General features: G+C 38.5%; 1 protein-coding gene across 10 annotated transcripts in view; it reads left to right on the top strand.

Annotated features, from left to right (window-relative positions):
* LOC136863993 (glutamine amidotransferase-like class 1 domain-containing protein 1) overlaps positions 1 to 20,022 on the top strand; it is a 717,178-nt gene that overhangs the window by 501,887 nt on the left and 195,269 nt on the right. For all 10 annotated transcript variants that reach the window (XM_067140477.2, XM_067140475.2, XM_067140473.2 and 7 more), the window contains one exon: positions 13,560 to 13,665. In XM_067140477.2, coding sequence (XP_066996578.2) covers positions 13,560 to 13,665 — 106 coding nt within the window. The remainder of the gene's footprint in view (positions 1 to 13,559; positions 13,666 to 20,022) is intronic.

The raw sequence follows: 20,022 nt of genomic DNA, 5'->3' as shown, positions 1-20,022 counted from the left end.
TGCTTTTCCTGTATCTGATTCTCAACCCTCAACCTTATTCTACTTTCCAGTATCCTTTCCATTATCTTAGCAACATGGGATATTAGAGTAATTCCCCTGTAGTTCTTCAAAACTTTCTTATCACCTTTCTTGAAAATTGGGATGATTATTCCTTTTTGCCAATCCTCAGGGACCTCCTTATTCTCCCAGACATTCCTGAGAACCCGATATGTCCACTGCAGACCTACAGCTCCAGCTGCCTTTATCATCACCACTGAAATTTCATCTATTCCAGCAGTTTTTCCATTCTTCATCTTTCTTACTGCCATTTCAATTTCATTCATTGTAATTTCTTTATCCATTTCTTCAACTAATTGCCTTTCCTGGTCATCCATTGAATGACTGTCATCCGTTCTTATGTTCAGCAGCTTCTGAAAATACTCTCTCCATCTATTTCTTATTTCTTCTGACTTTGTTAAAATTATGCTACCTTCATCCTTCACAAATCTGGTGTTTACTTGTGAAGGATGAAGGTGGCATAATGCTTAATCAAAGTAAAATCATTTCTCGCCTTGTCACAGAAGATGTTGAAAAAATCCTCCTCGTGCATCTACACATTTCTGGCTTCATCTAAGGAAATTTTCATTCATACGCATAAGTTCATCTACTGAGATAGCCTCAATTTCTCTCCTGATATTTTGTTTCAATTCATCTAGATGTGAGGGTTTGTTGCATAAACCTTATTTTTCAATTTTCCCCATAAATAAAAATTGCATACCGTAAGATCTTAGGATCTTGCGGGCCAAAGTGGTTTACTAATAACCCTGATGTCAAAAATTTCCTCAGTTAAACTTAATGACTCGTTAGTCATATGCGCGGTTGCCGAGTCTTGTTGGAAATATCCAGATTGGCATTCATTGTCCGTCAATTGTTAAAAGATGGAACGAGAATGTCATTCCTATATCTCTGACCAGTGATTGTGGTTTCAAACACTATAGGCCCTATTATCCTGCCTGCACTTACTGCTACCAAAACTCCCATTTGTCACATTCCAGATGAATTCAAACAAAATATCGTGAGAGAAGTTGAGGTTATCTCCATAGATGAACTAATGTGTATGAATCAAAATTTCCGTGGTGAAGCCAGAAATGTGTAGATACAGGAGGAGGACATTCCTAACATCTTCTGTGACAAGGTGAGAAATTACTTTACTTTGATTATGCGTTATTCTGTGTGCTTGTTATTTACATGTGATTTATACGGGCGCTCTCCTGGCCCCAAGCTCGGCAATTATTTTACGAAAACTTCCTAACCTAAAAAGTGGGGATCATACACTTGTACAGTTACACTCGAGAGGGTGTCACACTCTCTATTCCCGAATTTCGTCTAAGTTTCTAGGCTAGTTTTGAGATTTACATTTGAAGATAAAATTTACATTATTGGAAATAAAGGTTGCCTAATTAAAAGACAGGAAACCTCCCCCTCGGGTTAGCTTTCAGAGGCTGTCACCTAATGATTAACTGGCTGCCATTACCTTATTGCGTTGGACTGCTCAGTGAAGGGCGAAAACACAGCATAACCAAGGAACGCTTTACACGAGGAGTATAATATCAACAAGAATAGGCGCGTCAGTGAAATACTTCAAAACTAACAATAACAAACATGGGATGTCTGGCGCCCTTAGCGCTTCATTTATTATAGAAAACAGTGTAGCCAACCTTTGCATAAATATATAAATTAATATAATTCAAAAATTTCTGGATAATGTAAGGAAATATTCATCTTCAGGATGAGAAAATGCCAAGTAATTCACCAAGAACTCACGAGAGGCTGTCAGTTTCATTCAGCGGTTCCGCCCACTTCCTCTGCAAGCACGTATAGAAACAGCAATAACTTCACCTCTTTTTTCTTTAAAAAAAAAATGCTAGTTGCTTTATGTTGCACCGACACAGATAGGTCTTATGGCGACGATGGGACAGGGAAGGGCTGGGAGTGGGAAGGAAGCGGCCATGGCCTTAATTAAGATGTGAAAATGGGAAACCACAGAAAAGCATCTTCAGGGCTGCCGACAGTGGGGTTCGAACCTATTATCTCCCGAATACTGGATACTGGCCGCATTTAAGTTACTGCAGCTATCGAGCTCGGTAAGAAACTCCACTTCTAGGGCGAATAGAATGATAAATCAAAGTTTGCCTTGAAGAGGAATTTTCAAGTTAATTTTTAGTAGTAAAAATGAAATATCGTAATTTTTTGGATTTGACCCCCTCTGGCTCCCCTTAACATCATTTGGCACCACATTGTTAATATACTGGTTAATACAAGAAATAATATCATCTGTTGCCTTTCCTCCCACATCTTCTGACCACTTATACATGTGAACTTCATTAGTAGCTACACTGTATGCACTCCAAAATTAAATGTCCATAAATGTCTTTTATAACAGACATACAGATGAGGTGTTGGTTAACATTGTTGTAAGTCAACAGTATTGGCATGAACGTCACTGTTTTCTTTTGCAAGCTGAGTGTCATTCTGTAAGGTTTGGTATGCTAAGTTTGCTTTGTTTATTATGAATTTGCAGCTTGCTTTGCAAGATCTGTTTCTTTACAGAATCACTCTTGGCTTGAATTTTTACCTTGAAACCATCACAGATTTTACATGTATAGTGGGTTCGAGCCCCACTGAAGATGGTGTTAAGTGCTTTCCCATTTTCACACCAGGCAAATGCTGGGGCTGTACCTTAATTAAGCCCACGGCAGCTTCCTTTCCACTCCTAGCCCTTTCCTATCCCATCGTCGCCAAAAGACCTCTCTGTGTCGGTGTGACGTAAAACAAATTGGAAAAAAAAAAACCTCTTCGATCTACTGAATGACAAATTGAAATATTTATGGAATATTGACCTATATATTGCTAAAGTTAATAGGTCCCTATTCTGTTCGACACATTTCTCTTTTAATAGTGATTGTACATAGTGAAAACATTACTAAAATCTAATTAAACAAGATTGCCTTATTCTTGTTTAATTCTTGTTTAATTAGTTTTTAGTTATGTTTTTATTATGTACAATTGCTATTAAGTAGATTCACCAACAGCTAATGATGACCTATTTACAGGTCAAAACCAGTACTGTTTTAATGTAAATAATACTAAACATTTTGTAAATTAAAGTATTGATTAGGTGGAAAACTCACCCTTCATACTTGTGTACATTTCTCTTTGTACAATTTGTATATAATGGTAACATTTAATTCTCTACTTAAATATTTAAAATTAGGTTTGTGTGATCTGCAGTAGTGACTGGCATGTATTGGAAAGCTGTTAACGTGGGCTCTCACAAACTCCACATCTTCGTCTTTTGTCTTGGTGGGTCTGTTATCGTGTAGCTCTCTGTGGTCCAACTGCAACACAAAGTGTTGGAAGGAATGGTGAAATATATCAGTTATATTAAACCATAAAGCTAATTGAAATTTTGAAAACCTAAGGGCTTTTAAAACATGAATATGATCAATTTGCCTTGGCCTAGAAGTAAACCTAATACAATGTTAGTGGTCAAGAAACTGTAAAATATTTACATTTGGAAATCCTGACTCCTTCTTCTCGGCTACTATCCTCGATATCCTTCCATTGCTCAGTGCATGAATAAATTGAAATCCTTCTTGAAAATTTAAACCTGCTTATTATCCACCACTATACTATAAACGAGCGTTGACTGTCGCCTACTTGTTGCTGGGTTTTCAGCAGAACGCCGCTTGAGCTTTTTGTACACTGATGCAACCAGCAACATAGGCATTTTAAATATCATTGTCTTTCAAATTCCAAAAATTAAGAAAATTACATTGTCTACCTTCTTGAAAACAACTGTGAAACCTTTCTGCATGTACTTGCAGTCTTGTCCATTCCTTGGCTTTACCTCACCCTTTAAAGTTTCCCTTTTCCAGCTATTAGCACTTCTTTTAAGTTTTCTGTAATTACCCATGTAAAAATCAGTATTTCCATCTCCATCGGCAATACTACCATCTGACAAAGCTATTTTTGTTTTGATCAGGATAGTCAACACAATCCACAGAGTGAGTTCGGAGTATATCTTGTTACGGAATGTTCATTCACACCTTTCAGTGTCAAATGAAATGAGAGTTTTTTTATTAAAATACTGGAGTGAATGGGTAGTTTTAGTATATGAAACAACACTTCTCACTCACAGCCAGTAGCATACATAGAAACAAGATTTGTTAACCTACACATACAGCAACCCCATCTTTACGACCTCCTGTGTAAAGATCTGTTAGCCCGATTTTGCAATAACAAAATTAGTGTAAATAAAATGACATAAAATTGAAAGCTTTGTATCTCATCACACAAGGTTCCCTCATGTTAGCCAAACTCATGGAACGTAGTTTGAACATCCCACAATAGATGGCAGAACATATTCATTTTTAACAAAACATCTAATCACCCAGGAACCCATAAACAAGCAGCATATAACAGCTATATTAATAGACTGCTAAAAATTCCTATGAGTAAAGAAATTAAATTGAAAGAAATCAAAATGTTTTATGTTGGGTATTCAGGCTGGTTTGATCCTCTGCAGCTCCGCCAACAACTGTCGTAAATAGCCTAGGCGTCACTGAAGAGGCGTACTAGGGAAATGAGGAGTGAGGTAGTTTCCCGTTGCTTTCCTCACCGAGCCAGCCGTTGCTATTACATATCAGTCTGCCAAGCCCACTGAAATGCATGCACCAACTGACCCTATGAGCAATATTTTCACACCATTGATAACAGGGACTGGCTGCATTACTAGCATCACTCATATCTCAGTCACTTTCATATTGTCAAAGCCAAGGATGAGACTGAGACAGGTCAATGAAAGTAACAAATTTGATATAGCCCATACCAGATGACATAGTGAACTGTAAACACTACATCTCGCCAGCAAAGGCATAAAATAAAAATAATAAAACAAATTGCTAACGCGAGTGGTTACAGCCCAGAAATGGTGGACATAATTAAACGTGATAAAGAAAAGAAAGTAAAGAAAAATAATGAAAACAAGTAAAACTTAAATTATAATCAATACGTGACATTTACACACTTCGGAAATTAAATTTTTAAAGTAACAAATATCTTCAAGAAATTTAAGTTGAAAACACTTTTAGAACTAAAACAAAATATCAGAACATATCTGTAGTTCAGATACTGTCAACAACCAATTCAGGAGTACATAGGCTCAATTGTAATGACTGTAGAATGATTTACATAGGAAGGAGTGTATGGATACTAACTCAATGATACCAAAAACATTTTAATGCAACAAAATACAACAGATATTCAGCTTTTGCAGAACATGTTTTATAATAATAATCATCATAATTTTCAAGGCATTGAGAAAGACATGAAATTAATTGTTAAAGGTAAATACGGAGTAGAGTTAAATACCTGTGAAAATAGTGAAATACACAGTTCAAAAAAATTAGGGGAACATGTTTTTGAATGTATGCTATGCTCCACAAAACATTACTTCAAACCCAGGTATATTACCAACTAAACCTTTATCGTTTAAGTATGCAAAAGAACATCAATGGATTCATGTTAATTTTCAGAACACAAACGGAAATGTCCTAATAGGGGCGAAAACAAAGTGATAACAGTCCTCCAGGGTGGATTTTTATCACAGTTAGAGAGCTTCAGTATGATATATGTCCTCCATGAGCATTTATCACAGCATGGCACTTACGTGGCATGCTCCGTATAAGTCGACAGAGGTCACGTTGTGGTATCATGTCCCATTCTTCAATGAGAGCCTGTTCGAGGTCTTGGAGAGTCTGTGGTGGAACAAGATGCCCACAAACACTTCTGTCAAGCCTATCCCACACATGCTTGATGGGATTATGGTCGGGACTCACTGCTGGCCATTCCATCTCTTGAATGTCCAGTTCTCGCAAGACAGCTCTGGTGATGTGCGCTACGTGAGCCCTGGCATTGTCGTACACGAGTACGAATTCAGGCCCAACACCGTATGCAGCACCCAGCACATGCTCTAGCAGTATCTGCTCGATGTACACCGCAGTGGTAAACCGCAGACAACGACAAGATCCGTACAGCCATCAATACTGATACCACCCCACACTATCACAGAACCTTGTCCGAATCAGTTGCCTTCCTGGACAACATGTGGCATGTACTGCTCACCGCGGAGTCTGCATACACATTGACGTCCATCACACTGTGTCAGGGGAAATCTGACTCGTCTGTGAACAACACAGGTCTTGACGCAAGTGTGATAACAGGTATAACTACGCAAGTGTGATAACAGGTATAACTTTAAAAAAATATTCTCTCACCCATGGTTAACTAATACAAGTATCGAGTTCGAATTATTATCATTATTTTACGATAATAATAAGTGGGGTCTTTTTAGTTAGGGATAGGCATTCTGATGTGTAGAGGACTGATGGTCTGACTACTGCATTATAGTGTCTCAGTTTTACATTCTTTGATAAATGCTTTGAGGCATACATATTATTATTATTATTATTATTATTATTATTATTATTATTATTATTATTATTATTATTATTATTTTATGATTATTGTTGTTATTATTATAATTTTTACTTGTAATGTATAATTATAAATTGTTTACATCTATTTTTTATTATTTTTTTCGTTGCGTTTAGGCCATCTGTGGACCACGGTGCTTGTGTTCTAGCTGTGTTTTTGTCGTCGTCTGCCCCTTTTAGCGTACTGGATTGTGTTCTTACTGGCCTCTTGAGCCTTGCTGTTGGCCCAGTATTCCTTCATTTTATCGCTGAATTCTTTCCTGCGCTCCTTTGACCAATTCCCGGCTCCTTTGTGGCTAGCTGATGTAAGGGATGTTAGGAAAGGTTTAGTTTTGACCATTAAACGGTATGCATTCCTGTCAGTAATGCGGCTTGGTTAATATTAAGCTCTTCAAGATCTTTGTCCACTTGTTTGGTCTAGGGGAATCCAGTAGCTTTGCCTTTGTTAGCAACCTTGAAGATCTTATGGGATAATCTATTAGGATCCATTCTGTATAGGTATCCATAGAAAGTCAGACATTTTCTTCTGATAGCATCTATGAGGTTTTCTTGATGCTGGTAGAGCTCATTGTTGGGTTTGTACCATCGCCTTCTATCTGGTAGGATCCTTGGCCCTATTATTCTTCTCAGGAATTTCCGTTCGTGCACTGCCAGGGCTCTCAGTGGGGTCTTTTTAGTTACGGATAGGCATTCTGATGTGTAGAGGACTGATGGTCTGACTACTGCATTATAGTGTCTCAGTTTTACATTCTTTGATAAATGCTTTGAGGCATACGTTTTTCTGCAGGAATGGTAGGCTTTGTCTAATTTGATTTTCCTTTGTTCAAGAGCCATCGTTTCACTCAGGTCCTCCGATATCCACTCTCCGAGGTACTTCACATTTTTAGCTCTCTTGATATGCTTTGTATCACTGACTCCCATTGTTGTAGGGGCATCTTTGAGGTTGGTGATAAACTCGGTCTTTCCAGTGTTTATCATGAGGCCCACTTTAGCTGCTATAGAGTGCAGTGTTTGAAGCTGCATAGTGGCCTCTCGGTGTCTAAAAGTAAGGTCATCAGCAAAGGCCAGGCATGGAATCCTCAGGTTGTCTGATTTTAACTCCATCCTTAATCCGGTGTTCTCAGGTAATGACCTGGTCCATTCTCTTATGATCTTTTCCAGGACACAGTTAAATAATATGCATGAGATACCATCTCCTTGCCTTACCCCTGTTTTGATTGTGAAGCTCTCTGATAATTAACCTCTGAACTTAACTTTGGAAGTGGTGTTGTGCAGGGTGGCTTGCACCAACCTATTGATTTTTTCGTTCAGTCCCATTTCTCTTAAGGTGTTGAAGAGTGTGATCCTATCCACGGAGTCATATGCCTTCTGAAAGTCGACAAAGATAGCTACCCACTGTCGGCATCTTTTTTTGCTATATTGAAGGATGGTCTTCAGATTTTGTATCTGTTCAGCGCAAGACCTTGCACTTCTGACCCTGCTTGATATTCTCCTAATTCTTTGTCCAGTTGTCTTGTTATGTGCCATTCCAGAATCTTGGAAAAGACTTTATACGATACTGAAAGGATTGATATTCCTCTATAGTTACTGGGATCTGTTTTGCTTCCCTTCTTGTGGATTGGGTGGATAACGGCTGATATCCAATCATCTGGGAGCCTTTCCTTAGCCCATATGTCCAGGATTACTTTGTGTATGTGCCTGAATGTTTGCTCATCAGCTTGTTTCAACTTCTGCCACTATTCCGTCTTCTCCAGGAGCTTTACTGTTCTTGAGAAGTTGAATGGTCTCTTGTACTTCTTCATAGGTGGGAGGAGGGATGTCTTTGTGTCCGGGTTAGCTGGTTCTCTAACTGGGAGGCGCTGCACAGGTTCTTCAGCATTCAAAAGTCCTTGGAAATAATCAGCTAGGGTCTTGATGCAGTCATCATCATTGAGGCACAGTGATCCGTCTGTTCTCTGGAAGTGTAAAGTTTGGGGTGTGAACTGGGGTCTTCTGTTGTTTAGACCTTTGTATAAGTCTCTGGAGTTGTTTCTTCCAAAATCCTCCTCAGCTTGCTTAATCAATTCTTTGTTGTATTTTCTTTTCACCCCTCTTTTTGCTGGAGGTGTTCTTTCTTTGTGTAATAAAGGCTTGTAGGTTGGTTTCGTTTTTATGATGGTTCCATATGAGCCATGCTAGTCGCCTGGCTTCTATAGCTTCATCGCATTCGTTAGACCACCATGGGTGCTTGTTTCCTTTAGGTCTGTTGGGGATCGTCTTCTGAGCCGCGTCTGTTATAGCATCCCGAAGTGGGTTCCAATTTGTAGTGGTGTTAATCCTATTGATGTGTTGGTTCAGACTCTCTTGGTAACTAGTATTGTCTTCTTTAAGGTTGGTGATATCAAACCTAGGAATCTTCTTTTTCTTCATAAGCATAGCCTTGGTTTTATACAGTGGTTTCAGATTCATCTTAACCATGGACAGGTAATGATCGAAGTCTATGTTAGCTCCTCGTAAAACCTTCACGTTCATAATGTCGCAGTGGTGCTTCTTGTCTGTTGCTACGTGGTCAATTTGGAACTCGCCCATCATACTGTTTGGGCTGCGCCACGTCATGGCCTTCCTAGTTAGGTGTTTAAAAGCCGTAGACTTCAAGAGTAATCCATACTTGGTGCACAGACTGATTAGCCGTTCCCCATTCTTGTTGATTCTCTTATGGGCGGGGAATCTTCCTACAATCTTCCAGTATTTCTGTTCTCTCCCAACCTGAGCATTGAAATCTCCCAGCAGTATTGTCGTATGATGATGTGGGATGTGGTCTAGGGTTTCCTCAAGGGTGTCCCAATACTTATCTGTAGTCTCTGGGTTTTCTTGTTAGAGTCATTGGTAGGAGCATGGAAGTTAACCAAAGAGTATCCCCTATTGCTAGACCTGAAGGATATTACTGAAGTTCTATCATTGGGCGAAGAGAAGCCACGTATGCTAGCAACTAGTTTGTGGTGTACTGTGAACCCTGTCCCTAGGAAGGGTACATTCATCATAACTCTCTTACCAGGCTTTCCCTTATATATTCTATATTCTTGAGAATCCATGGCATCTTCATCTGGGAACCTAGTCTCTTGTAAGGCTGCAATGCTGATGTTCTTGTCTTTCAGGATTTCAAGGGTGTTCAAGGGTGTGTTTAAGTTTCCCGGTCTTGATCAGGGAGTTAATATTGATCGTAGTTTTTATTATTATTATTATTATTATTATTATTATTATTATTATTATTATTATTGTTTGTAATGTGAATGTTTGTTGTGACAGCAGTGATTAAGGTTATGTGCGTGAATAATTTGTATATACATGTAAATAAAAATAATTGTACCAACTGACAGCATCTCATGTGTGTCTTTGTGGATGCATTAACTGGCGACCGTGTGACAGGACTATTGAATCTATTGGACCCTAAAATGAAGAACGACCAGAAGACGTTGGTAATGCTTAAACAGTTAACTTCCTTCATTCAGGCCCAGGCTAAAAAGATCGCGGCGCAGTTAGGAAAACTCTAGAAGAAGATCGAGATTCAGTTTGGAAAACTCGAGGAGAAAATCGGGGCCCAGTTCAAGACCGGATTGACATTAGAAGAGGGAGCTGAATACCCGATCGCTGGACTTCGTGGGCAGGAGATGGAAGTACGATGCAGCCCTCAATCATGTTCAACCTGCGAAGAAGCTGTGGGAGAGTTCAGCGGGCACAGCGGTGTCCACCAGCTGGGAGCCGATTGCCTAATCCGGCTGCAGGAGGGGGCGCAGCGCGCCGATGGAGCGCCGTGGGTGTTCGACGCTGAGACCGAACAACCAGACGATGCGACGGTGAATGGGCCATACCAGCATGACACCAAGAGCAAGGCGTTCGACAGCTGCAGTAAGCTCCACGGCACCGTGAACTGTCCAGGAAGGATGTTCAGCGGGGGGGCAGAACTATGGGGAGGCTCAGACAACGTCCCAGGAGATGGAGGCAGTGATGGCAATGACACGGCCAGTGGGACCCTCTCTACGGGATGGAGAACCAATGGGGTCTGAACTGACAACCACCAAACGAGGGTGCCACCTGACAGAACACAAAGGTACGAACGAGGGGAAAGCCAGTGAAGCTTCGAATGCCATGCGAGGACCATCACTAGGAACGAAGACACCGTCGGCCGGACCCAGCGGACCCACCATGGGAAGGTGGTCCCTGGTGGAATTGCCGGGCTGCGAACAGTGGACTTGGACAGCACCAAGAGGAGGGCTGTGTGACTGAGGTAGTCTGTGTGTAGTTAAATGGTGTGGACCAAGAGAGTGTGACAAAGTGTGGAAATTGTTTCAAATTATAAGGGGGAAATTGATGCAAGTGCGATAACAGGTATAACTTTAAAACAATATTCTCTCACCCATGGGTAACTAATACAAGTATCGAGCTCAAATTATTATTATTATTATTATTATTATTATTATTATTATTATTATTATTATTATTATTATTATTATTATTATTATTATTATTATCATTATTATTATTATTATCATTATTATTATTATTATTATTATTATTATTATTATTATTATTATTATTATTATTATTATTATTATTATTATTATTATTATTATTATTATATGATCATAATTATTATTATTTTACAATTATGGTTATTATTATTTTTACTTGTAATATATAATTATGAAGTGTTTACATCCATTTAGTATTAGTATTATTATTGTTATTTATGTAATCTAATGATCGTATTGTGCGTGAGGTTATGTCATGAAAGTATTAGTATTATTATTCTTTACATAGTCGAATGATTGTATTGTGTGTGAGGTTACATTATGAAACATGCACTGTATATAGATTTTTATATCAGTTCAAATGTAAATTAATATTATAATTTATTTTACCTGCATAATTTGTCATCTATAATTGTGAAACACACTGTAACATCCAGAATGGTAATAGGTGACAAGAATGATTGAGAATATTCTATACATTGTAATCTATGTATTGAACACTAGTTTTTTCATGAAGGTAGTTTTTTTTTTTTGTAACGTATCTTTCTGGAAGCCTGGTCAGGATATATATATAAAGAGATGATCTTGACGGTGAAGTTAGTGATTGTTTGGAAGTTATGACAGAGAGTTGTTGGAAGAGAGTTATGGGTTGGAAGTCATTGTTCAGTAGAGTTATGGTGTAGCAAGGTTATGTTTGATATCACATGTGCGACATGCGTTTCAGCAGTCAACTGTTTTCAGATGTGTTTCAAGGTTGGCATCTCGATGTGCAGCAACTGGCAGTTTTTTTAAATGGCGGTTTGTGATGTGAGTGTTTGTTGTGACAGCAGTGATTAAGGTTATGTGCATGTATAATTTGTAAATACATGTAAATAAAAATAATTGTTCCAACTGACAGCATCTCGTGTGTGTCTTTGTGGATACGTCAGTCTCCATTGGCGAAGTTGCCAGATGACATGGGTACGGGCAAACAGAAGGCGAGCTGCGTGATGTTGCTGCGTTAAACGGGGCACTCAAACAGGATGTCTGGGTCGTAAGGACACTTCTCTTAACCTGTTCCTTACTGTCTGGTCTGACACCGTGACTCCAGTGACCCTCCTGAGATCTTGTTGCAGTTCTCTGGCAGTTGCTGAACGACGCACGCAACGCACATATGGTCAGATATCGGTCATCCTGTGGTGTTGTCATGCGTCCAGAACCTTGTCCTACCCTCCTTGTGAACTGGCCTTTTTCATTGTAGCGATTCCACAAGTGGTGAATAACTGACGGAGAGACATTGAGATCCGCAGCAACACAACGAAAAGTCCATCTTTCAAAATAACGGCCTTTGCGACTTGTACCTCGTCTCATGGTATGTGCTGTTTGACGTACAGTGTTCTCAAATGACCGCAGTAGTCTGTGTACCTCACAACGACACACAGATGCACTGCTATTCACTTTGTTTTGAGGGGTCACCTGACAGTTTAATGCATGGCTACGCCTACAGATGGAGTATAACTTTGATTTAACATACCCTGAGTAGCTAAGGTCTCAAGGTATGCTGTACGACCATTGGAACCCATCTATCAAATTAACGTTCACATACCAGACGTAACAAAACATGTCCCCCTAATTCTTTTGAACTGTGTATTTATGGCTCAGAAAAAAGAACCTGACAAGATTTTAAACAAAACCACTGCTTACAACATACTGTTTACAACCTTGAGATGCCGCGATGTCATGTGCCACTAACACACTCCGCGATCAAAGCCAAACATCTGTTCAGTATCTGCCTATCAACTTTAACAGCATGTCTGGCCTGCCTTCGTAATGGTATGTTGTAACATAAAACAGCATTTTATGGTCTATCATTTAGGTTCACACATGTGTAAGTGATGAATTTTATTAGGCCCGTGTTGATAGATATGACTTGTGTTCTTAATGAAAAGTTTTATTGACCACCTAATCAATACAAATTTTTTATTTCTTTATTGTATTGATAAAGTGGTCAAGAAACATTAAGAAGATAGGTTCACACACTCTGTCGTTCGTATCTTCTTTATTTCTATAGTTTGTTTCAACTGGGTTCCATTTTATCTTGATGATACACCTATGTGGATTAGTATGTTTTAAATGTTTTAATCACTGTTGATGGACCTTAGTGTCTGAAAACTGGTTTTGAACTGATTACTTGTGTGCTGATATGACTGTTTTTGATTTCATTAATGATGATGATGATACAACCACCAGAACAGTTTGTAAGAAAATGGCTTTGATATTGTATAATGATTATACGGTAAGCCAACATTTAGGAGTAAAAGCAATCACTAAGGTTTATGCATTTGATTTGTAGTAATTACTACTCATCTTAGCAATTGCTAAATTCCTTAGACTGTGGTAAGAATAACTTTATGCATACAAATTTATTATGAATTCTTAGTAAAAGCATTTACTATGTTTTTATTCATACCATCCAGTATGTATAGATAGGTATTATTTTTGTGAAAGCTGCTAATTATTCAGTTTGTGATTTCAGGGAAAAACCCCAGAATTCATAAATCAAGATGAGCAGAGCAGAAGATGGCTGAATGATTTTCGCACAAAACCATTTGCTGTTCCACTGTCCTTAGAAATTATAGACCGTAAGTACAATGAAATACATACATACATACATACATACATACATACATACATACATACATACATACATACATACATACATACATACATACATACATACATACATACATACATACATACATACATACTGTAGCTTACTGGGTTGGCAAACAAATAAATCACAAAAAACAGAGGGGACATCATGTAATACACCACATTTTACCCTATTTCCTGTCCTCCTTCAAGCTGGCTAGTTCAGCGACATCGCCCGCAGAACACCCGTAATTTGGTCTCCAAGAACCACCAAATATGATCTCCTAAAGATGTAAGTAGGAGAGGAATTGCATTTGTTTGAGTGAATGAGGACTATAGTTTGCATGAAAAACTTTAATATGCTAAGACATAAAAGCTGGATAAGAAAAAAAATTCCCGTAGATAACTCGATACAATTTATATTACAATTAGTGTTGTTAGCCATCAGGTGGCAAGAAGTAAAAAGTCATTAATCTTGGAATCCGTGGGGCATTACATAAACGCTACACTGTATATTTAAATAAGTTTGAACAGGCTCGACTATCTGTGTTGTACTTAAATGTCCTGGTACATGAGATAAGCAACAGAAAACTTTGCATATATGAGAAAACTAAGATTAAAATTATTCCTATCGTCGCCATAAGACCTATCTGTTTTGGTGCGACGTAAAGCCCATAGCAAAAAAAAAATTATTCCCATATAATTTGGGACACATAAGCCACAAGAATGCTTAGTTTAGCACTTTCTGATACCCCCAAAAAGACACTGAAGCTAATATGAGCTCGATCTCATAATCAAAGATGATGATTGAACCTCTCATCCCCTAAAATGCATCCACGCTTCCCCTCTAGCAATGTACAATAAAATGACAAACATGAATATTGAGACACAACAAAACAACAACAAAAATACAAATCACAAATATTCTACTGGATCTGAAATAAACACACAAAATACTCACTGGTCTTGCGGGATTGGTGATGTAATCACTTCTCTGGGTCGTCTTCTGGAGCGACGTTCATTGACCTTCCCTTTACTGAGGGAATGGCAAGGTCGTCTTACCCTCACTGTTTCAAACAATACCATATATCTGTTTGTAGATACACGTAGCTACACTGCAAAGCTTTTTTCACATATGCTTATCGTCACATGGCTAGTGGGTCCCCTCTCCTGCAATACAAGGCAGCTCTCAGCTGACCCAAATCTCATCCCTCCTCTAGGGATGGGCTGCGGGCACTCATTGGCCTTTCAGTAACACATAACATATCTCTCTGGCCTGGGATCATTTTCCTCAGACTCATAACTCACAGGCCTACATGCTTGACCTCACTTCAGGCCATCCAGAATATCCGGAATATACTCAGTAAATCTCTTTTCTTCATGCAACGGACCCCGGTTCATGCCACGTGGATAGCCATGTGTTAGCTTGCCGGAATTATTTTGAAAACCCGTTGTAGTGCAATGTTGGGATTTCTTCTGCATATCTGAGAAGCTCATGCACATAATATAACATGCAATTCCTATTCTTTAGGTTGCCTGACACTCCAGTAAGAGTGTCTCCATTCAATGCTCACAAGGCACCTCCGTTTACATGACTATAGAACAAACATACTTAATCCTAACACCCTCGTAACCGTACACAAATGATTCAAAGCTAAGTAACACAGAAAACACATGCATTAGTCCTAAACATATCTAAATGATCACCTTTAAGGCATAATGAACATTTATTTACAAAGAGAAATATGCAAAGCTGAACTGTCCCTCTCTCATGCTAAAAGAAAAAACTGTTCAAACTAATCTGTTACATTGCTACCTCAAGGCCCCTCCATGCTGGACTGTGTATGGATTTAGCCCAACATTTCGCTAGCATTGTCTTGGGCTGCTGGTCCTCGGTTCAGTTCCATGATAAGGTCCATCGTGCTACCACCTGCTGGAGCGCTGGTTTGTAGGAAGATCTCGTGCATAATCAGCTCTTGTTGTAGATTCCCGTACTGCCAATAACTGCCATTTTTATGCACACAATTAAGATGCCTGTTTGCTCACTCCCATCATTCCTAGTTCAGAATATCATAGGTTAGGACTCAAGAAACAATTAGTCTCCCATCCGGGCTTATAGTTTGTCCCGTAGAGCTCCTAATCATAAGTAGTAAGTGTTTGTTAAAAATTGTAGCACGCAACATCACACAGATTTCTGGATCAAAGTTTAGTAAAATATTACTTCCTAATCTGCAGGCTTTCGGGCTGAGCAGCGGACGCTTGGTAGGCCAAGGCCCTTCAAGGGCTGTAGTGCCATGGGGAAGGAAGCTCCGTATAATTGCTACTTCTCCAGGCTACGAACGATAAAAACTGACCGACACTATATATTTTAACACTGGCTTTGTGTAATTGCTGCAAGCTCATGATGCACTCGGTCTCATCGTCTTGTCTTCCAAAGAATGCAATCTCCTCTCACTGCTCCTTTATATAAATTCTTGACAGCGACGCCACACACGGGGAAACCCTATGACACAAACGCTTCTCCTTTGTGCAAACAAAAGCTTGGTTCACATGCTCATCCCGCTCAAATCATACTACGAAAGGCAATTATACTTGGCACACCGGATCAGCTCGAAGCATATAGTAAATTACTACAAAATTTTCTGTTATTTTAATATTGTTGAAATTTGTTCACAGGAGTAATTATCGTCATATTTTCATACCTTGCCAGGCCTGCTTCATGCTGCATTTATTCCTATACGTGTGGTATTGGTGAATCCCCAAACAGTATTCAAGTAGTTCTATCTTTTTCCCTGGCTTCTTCGCTCTCTCACACATCTTGCTACACCCTGTGTGGTTTGCTTTGATCCACTTCGAGCTCCAAGCTACTTTCCGTGCCTTTCCAGTTTCGACTCTCGGTACAGCATTCCTGATGCGTTAAATAATATCTCTATCACCATGAAACAATATGGTTCAATACATACATACATACATGTATGGGTAAAAAAAAAAAAAAAAAGTAAATAAATAAATGCAATGTAAATATTAATGTTATACCAGTTGTATAGTATCATTTGAAGTAATTCCTCATACTGTATATCAGTTGACTATATTTGTAAGTAGTACAGGAGATATTATAAGTAGAATTTTGTAAACAATATAAATTTATTAAGGATGAGCTGTGTGTTTAATAGAAAACATTGTTAACGTAAATTGTATAATATTGTATTATAGGAAAAATTTTCTTCTCTTGTTAATTTAATATTTAGTGTTTGACAATAATGTATTTTAGTGTACCATTTGCCACCGAGGTAGACACCTCATTTGCAAATAAAGAGATTTTGATTTTTTTGATTTGATACATACTTTAACAGGAACGCTTTATCGGAGAGCATGGGTTGATGCCAGGGCGTGTACAGTCCATGCTAGGAACCACAGAGAGAAGGGTATTTGAATAAGTTCTTTTGAAAATTAAGTCTTTGTTTATTCAAGTTAGACAAGAAATATATCACATTTTACAGATGTGAAGGATGCATTTGAGAAAGTCCAAACAGTGCTTGGAGGTGATGCTCTCTTTCGGCATCTGTGTTGGCGATATTCCGCATTGCTGAACTCCTTCCCCCTCACCTTGGATTTCCTGTCAGCACCATGGCACCATGTTATCCCACGGCGGTTGACAGGTTTTGAAGGTCTGATGAGGATTGGGATCGAAACCCGAGAGTCTGACGCCTAATGATCGATTACGTGCGATGTGAAATCATTGATTTAGCATTTACATCCACTTCGGTTCCATGAAGGGAGTAAAGAAGTGTATAGGCATCGCACAGAATGTTAGCGAGATCTGGTACGACACTTCTTTACTGCACTGCACATTTTGTAAATTATTGCCTTCACAGAATATTACTACTCAACACAGTTCGTAGAATTTACAAGTTCCATAGTTCATAACAAAAGAAGATTTACACAGTTCAGCATAAATGAAATGAATGTCACTCAATGCACTTGTCGACGTAACTCAAGTTAATAGAATATCACAGTTCATAATGAAAGAGGAAGATTAACACAGTTCAACATAAATGAAATGATTGTCGTTCGATGCACTGTTCTAGTGCACCAAGCCTACTTAGCGAACACAGTTCAAAAATCTCGAGTCTGTTCTGTCACTAAGGTACAGTCCCATGAAAATAAAATGCATGATTATAATGTGATCAGCATAGTTTGAAGGAAAGAAATTAACATTGTTCAAGAAATAAACAACACAGTCTTTAGAAATTATTATGATACAGTTTCTTGCAAAAGACTGACATGAGTCAAATGGTCTCGTTTGTAACTGAACTATCACTTCCCTGAATGTGTACAATAACACGACGATAAACTATTATGTGGCGAGTCCGCCGAGTTTATGCAAGTTGTTGAAATGAAATGGCGTATGGCTTTTAGTGCCGGGAGTGTCCGAGGACATGTTCGGCTCGCCAGATGCAGGTCTAACAATGATAAAGGTGTTTTAATTTATTCCACCTATTCAATACTTATATTTTCACGTATAGTTGTTACATAATTAAATTCTTAGTTACATGGGACATGTTTCACCCTCAATTAAGGGCATCTTCAGCCTAAATACAATAATCAAAAATACAACTAAATTAAAAGTGGAAGTTAAATAAAATCATCAAAAATACAACTAAAATAAAAAGTGGAAGTTAAAAGTTTAGTCTGTTATTAAAATTAGGAACAATAAAATTGTGAAAAATGATAAAATAAAAATTTTATCATTTTTATCATTTTTTATCATTTTTCACAATTTTATTGTTCCTAATTTTAGTAACAGACTAAACTTTTAACTTCCACTTTTTATTTTAGTTGTATTTTTGATGATTTTATTTAACTTCCACTTTTAATTTAGTTGTATTTTTGATTATTGTATTTAGGCTGAAGATGCCCTTAATTGAGGGTGAAACATGTCCCATGTAACTAAGAATTTAATTATGTAACAACTATACGTGAAAATATAAGTATTGAATAGGTGGAATAAATTAAAACACCTTTATCATTGTTGAACTGTTAAATTTTCAATACGGACCTAAAATGAGGTTTATAACATGTAAGATGCAGGTCTTTCGATTTGACACCCGTAGGTGACCTGCGCGTCGTGATGAGGATGAAATGATGATGCAAGTTGTTGATAATTTATGATTATTCGCTCTGAGAATCTAGTGCCGTTCTCAAGAATGTTAATTACTCGAACTGTTAAAGTTTTAATACACAAGTCTTATCAACTGTTGACAACTCAAAATATTATATCACTTCCTATCTTGCACAAAAATAGAGTTCAAAGTTTCCACCTTCAACACTTAGAAATTTGTACATCCACAGACACGAACACTTGTACTTTCCGTAAACACAACTATCATCAGCAGTCTGCCGTACAGAGTAACGATCTCTGACCGATATCTTCTACATTGTGGCATCTGGGAATACACACAGATACTGATTTCAGCTAACTCAACCAGCTCCTTTTATACCTGTAGTCTGGGCATCGTGGCTTTTGATTCGTCAATCTTCTATCTTCAATTTCTCGGCTATCCCACCGTTGATTGTAATGAAATTTAGTATTCTATCCTCTGTTGTTATGGGCTACACGATTATGTGATTGAAATTTTTGTATCACATTCGGTTGTGAAATCATGAGAAGGAAGGAACAGAATATTCGATGGCTACATCATATGGCCTTGGCTGGTTTTCCATCAGCGAGCAGGTTGCGTGCATAGCTGCTACATCAGTCACCTGCGCACACAGCGGTTTTTCAAACCTCTCGTATAGCTGTTGTTATGAATTGCGCTCGTATGCACCAGAAATAATTTGATAATGAATGTCGCTGTGGCATTCCCGTTTCAATACATTCATACATACATACTCTTCACAGGATTAACTGACTCTCTTTATTTTATTTATTTATTTATTTATTTATTTATTTATTTTTTGCTAGGGGCTTTACGTCGCACCGACACAGATTGGTCTTATGGCAACGATGGGATAGGAAAGGCCTAGGAGTTGGAAGGAAGCGGCCGTGGCCTTAATTAAGGTACAGCCCCAGCATTTGCCTGGAGTGAAAATGGGAAACCACGGAAAACCATCTTCAGGGCTGCCGATAGTGGGATTCGAACCTACTATCTCCCGGATGCAAGCTCACAGCCGCGCGCCTCTACGCGCATGGCCAACTTGCCCGGTGACTCTCTTTATATTGCTTTAAATGATTTACTTCATTTGTACTCTTTTCAACCACTTGCTGCGAGGTCGCCTTTTGCAACTGACTCATGGGATGGGAACATGTGATCTCTTGTGTCCTTTACCAATATTGCAGTTAGGAA

The sequence above is a fragment of the Anabrus simplex genome, chromosome 2 (assembly GCF_040414725.1).
Source record: "Anabrus simplex isolate iqAnaSimp1 chromosome 2, ASM4041472v1, whole genome shotgun sequence".
Classification (NCBI taxonomy): domain Eukaryota; kingdom Metazoa; phylum Arthropoda; class Insecta; order Orthoptera; family Tettigoniidae; genus Anabrus; species Anabrus simplex.
The sequence above is the reverse complement of the archived record's forward strand: the minus strand, read 5'-3'. Positions and strand labels throughout refer to the sequence as shown.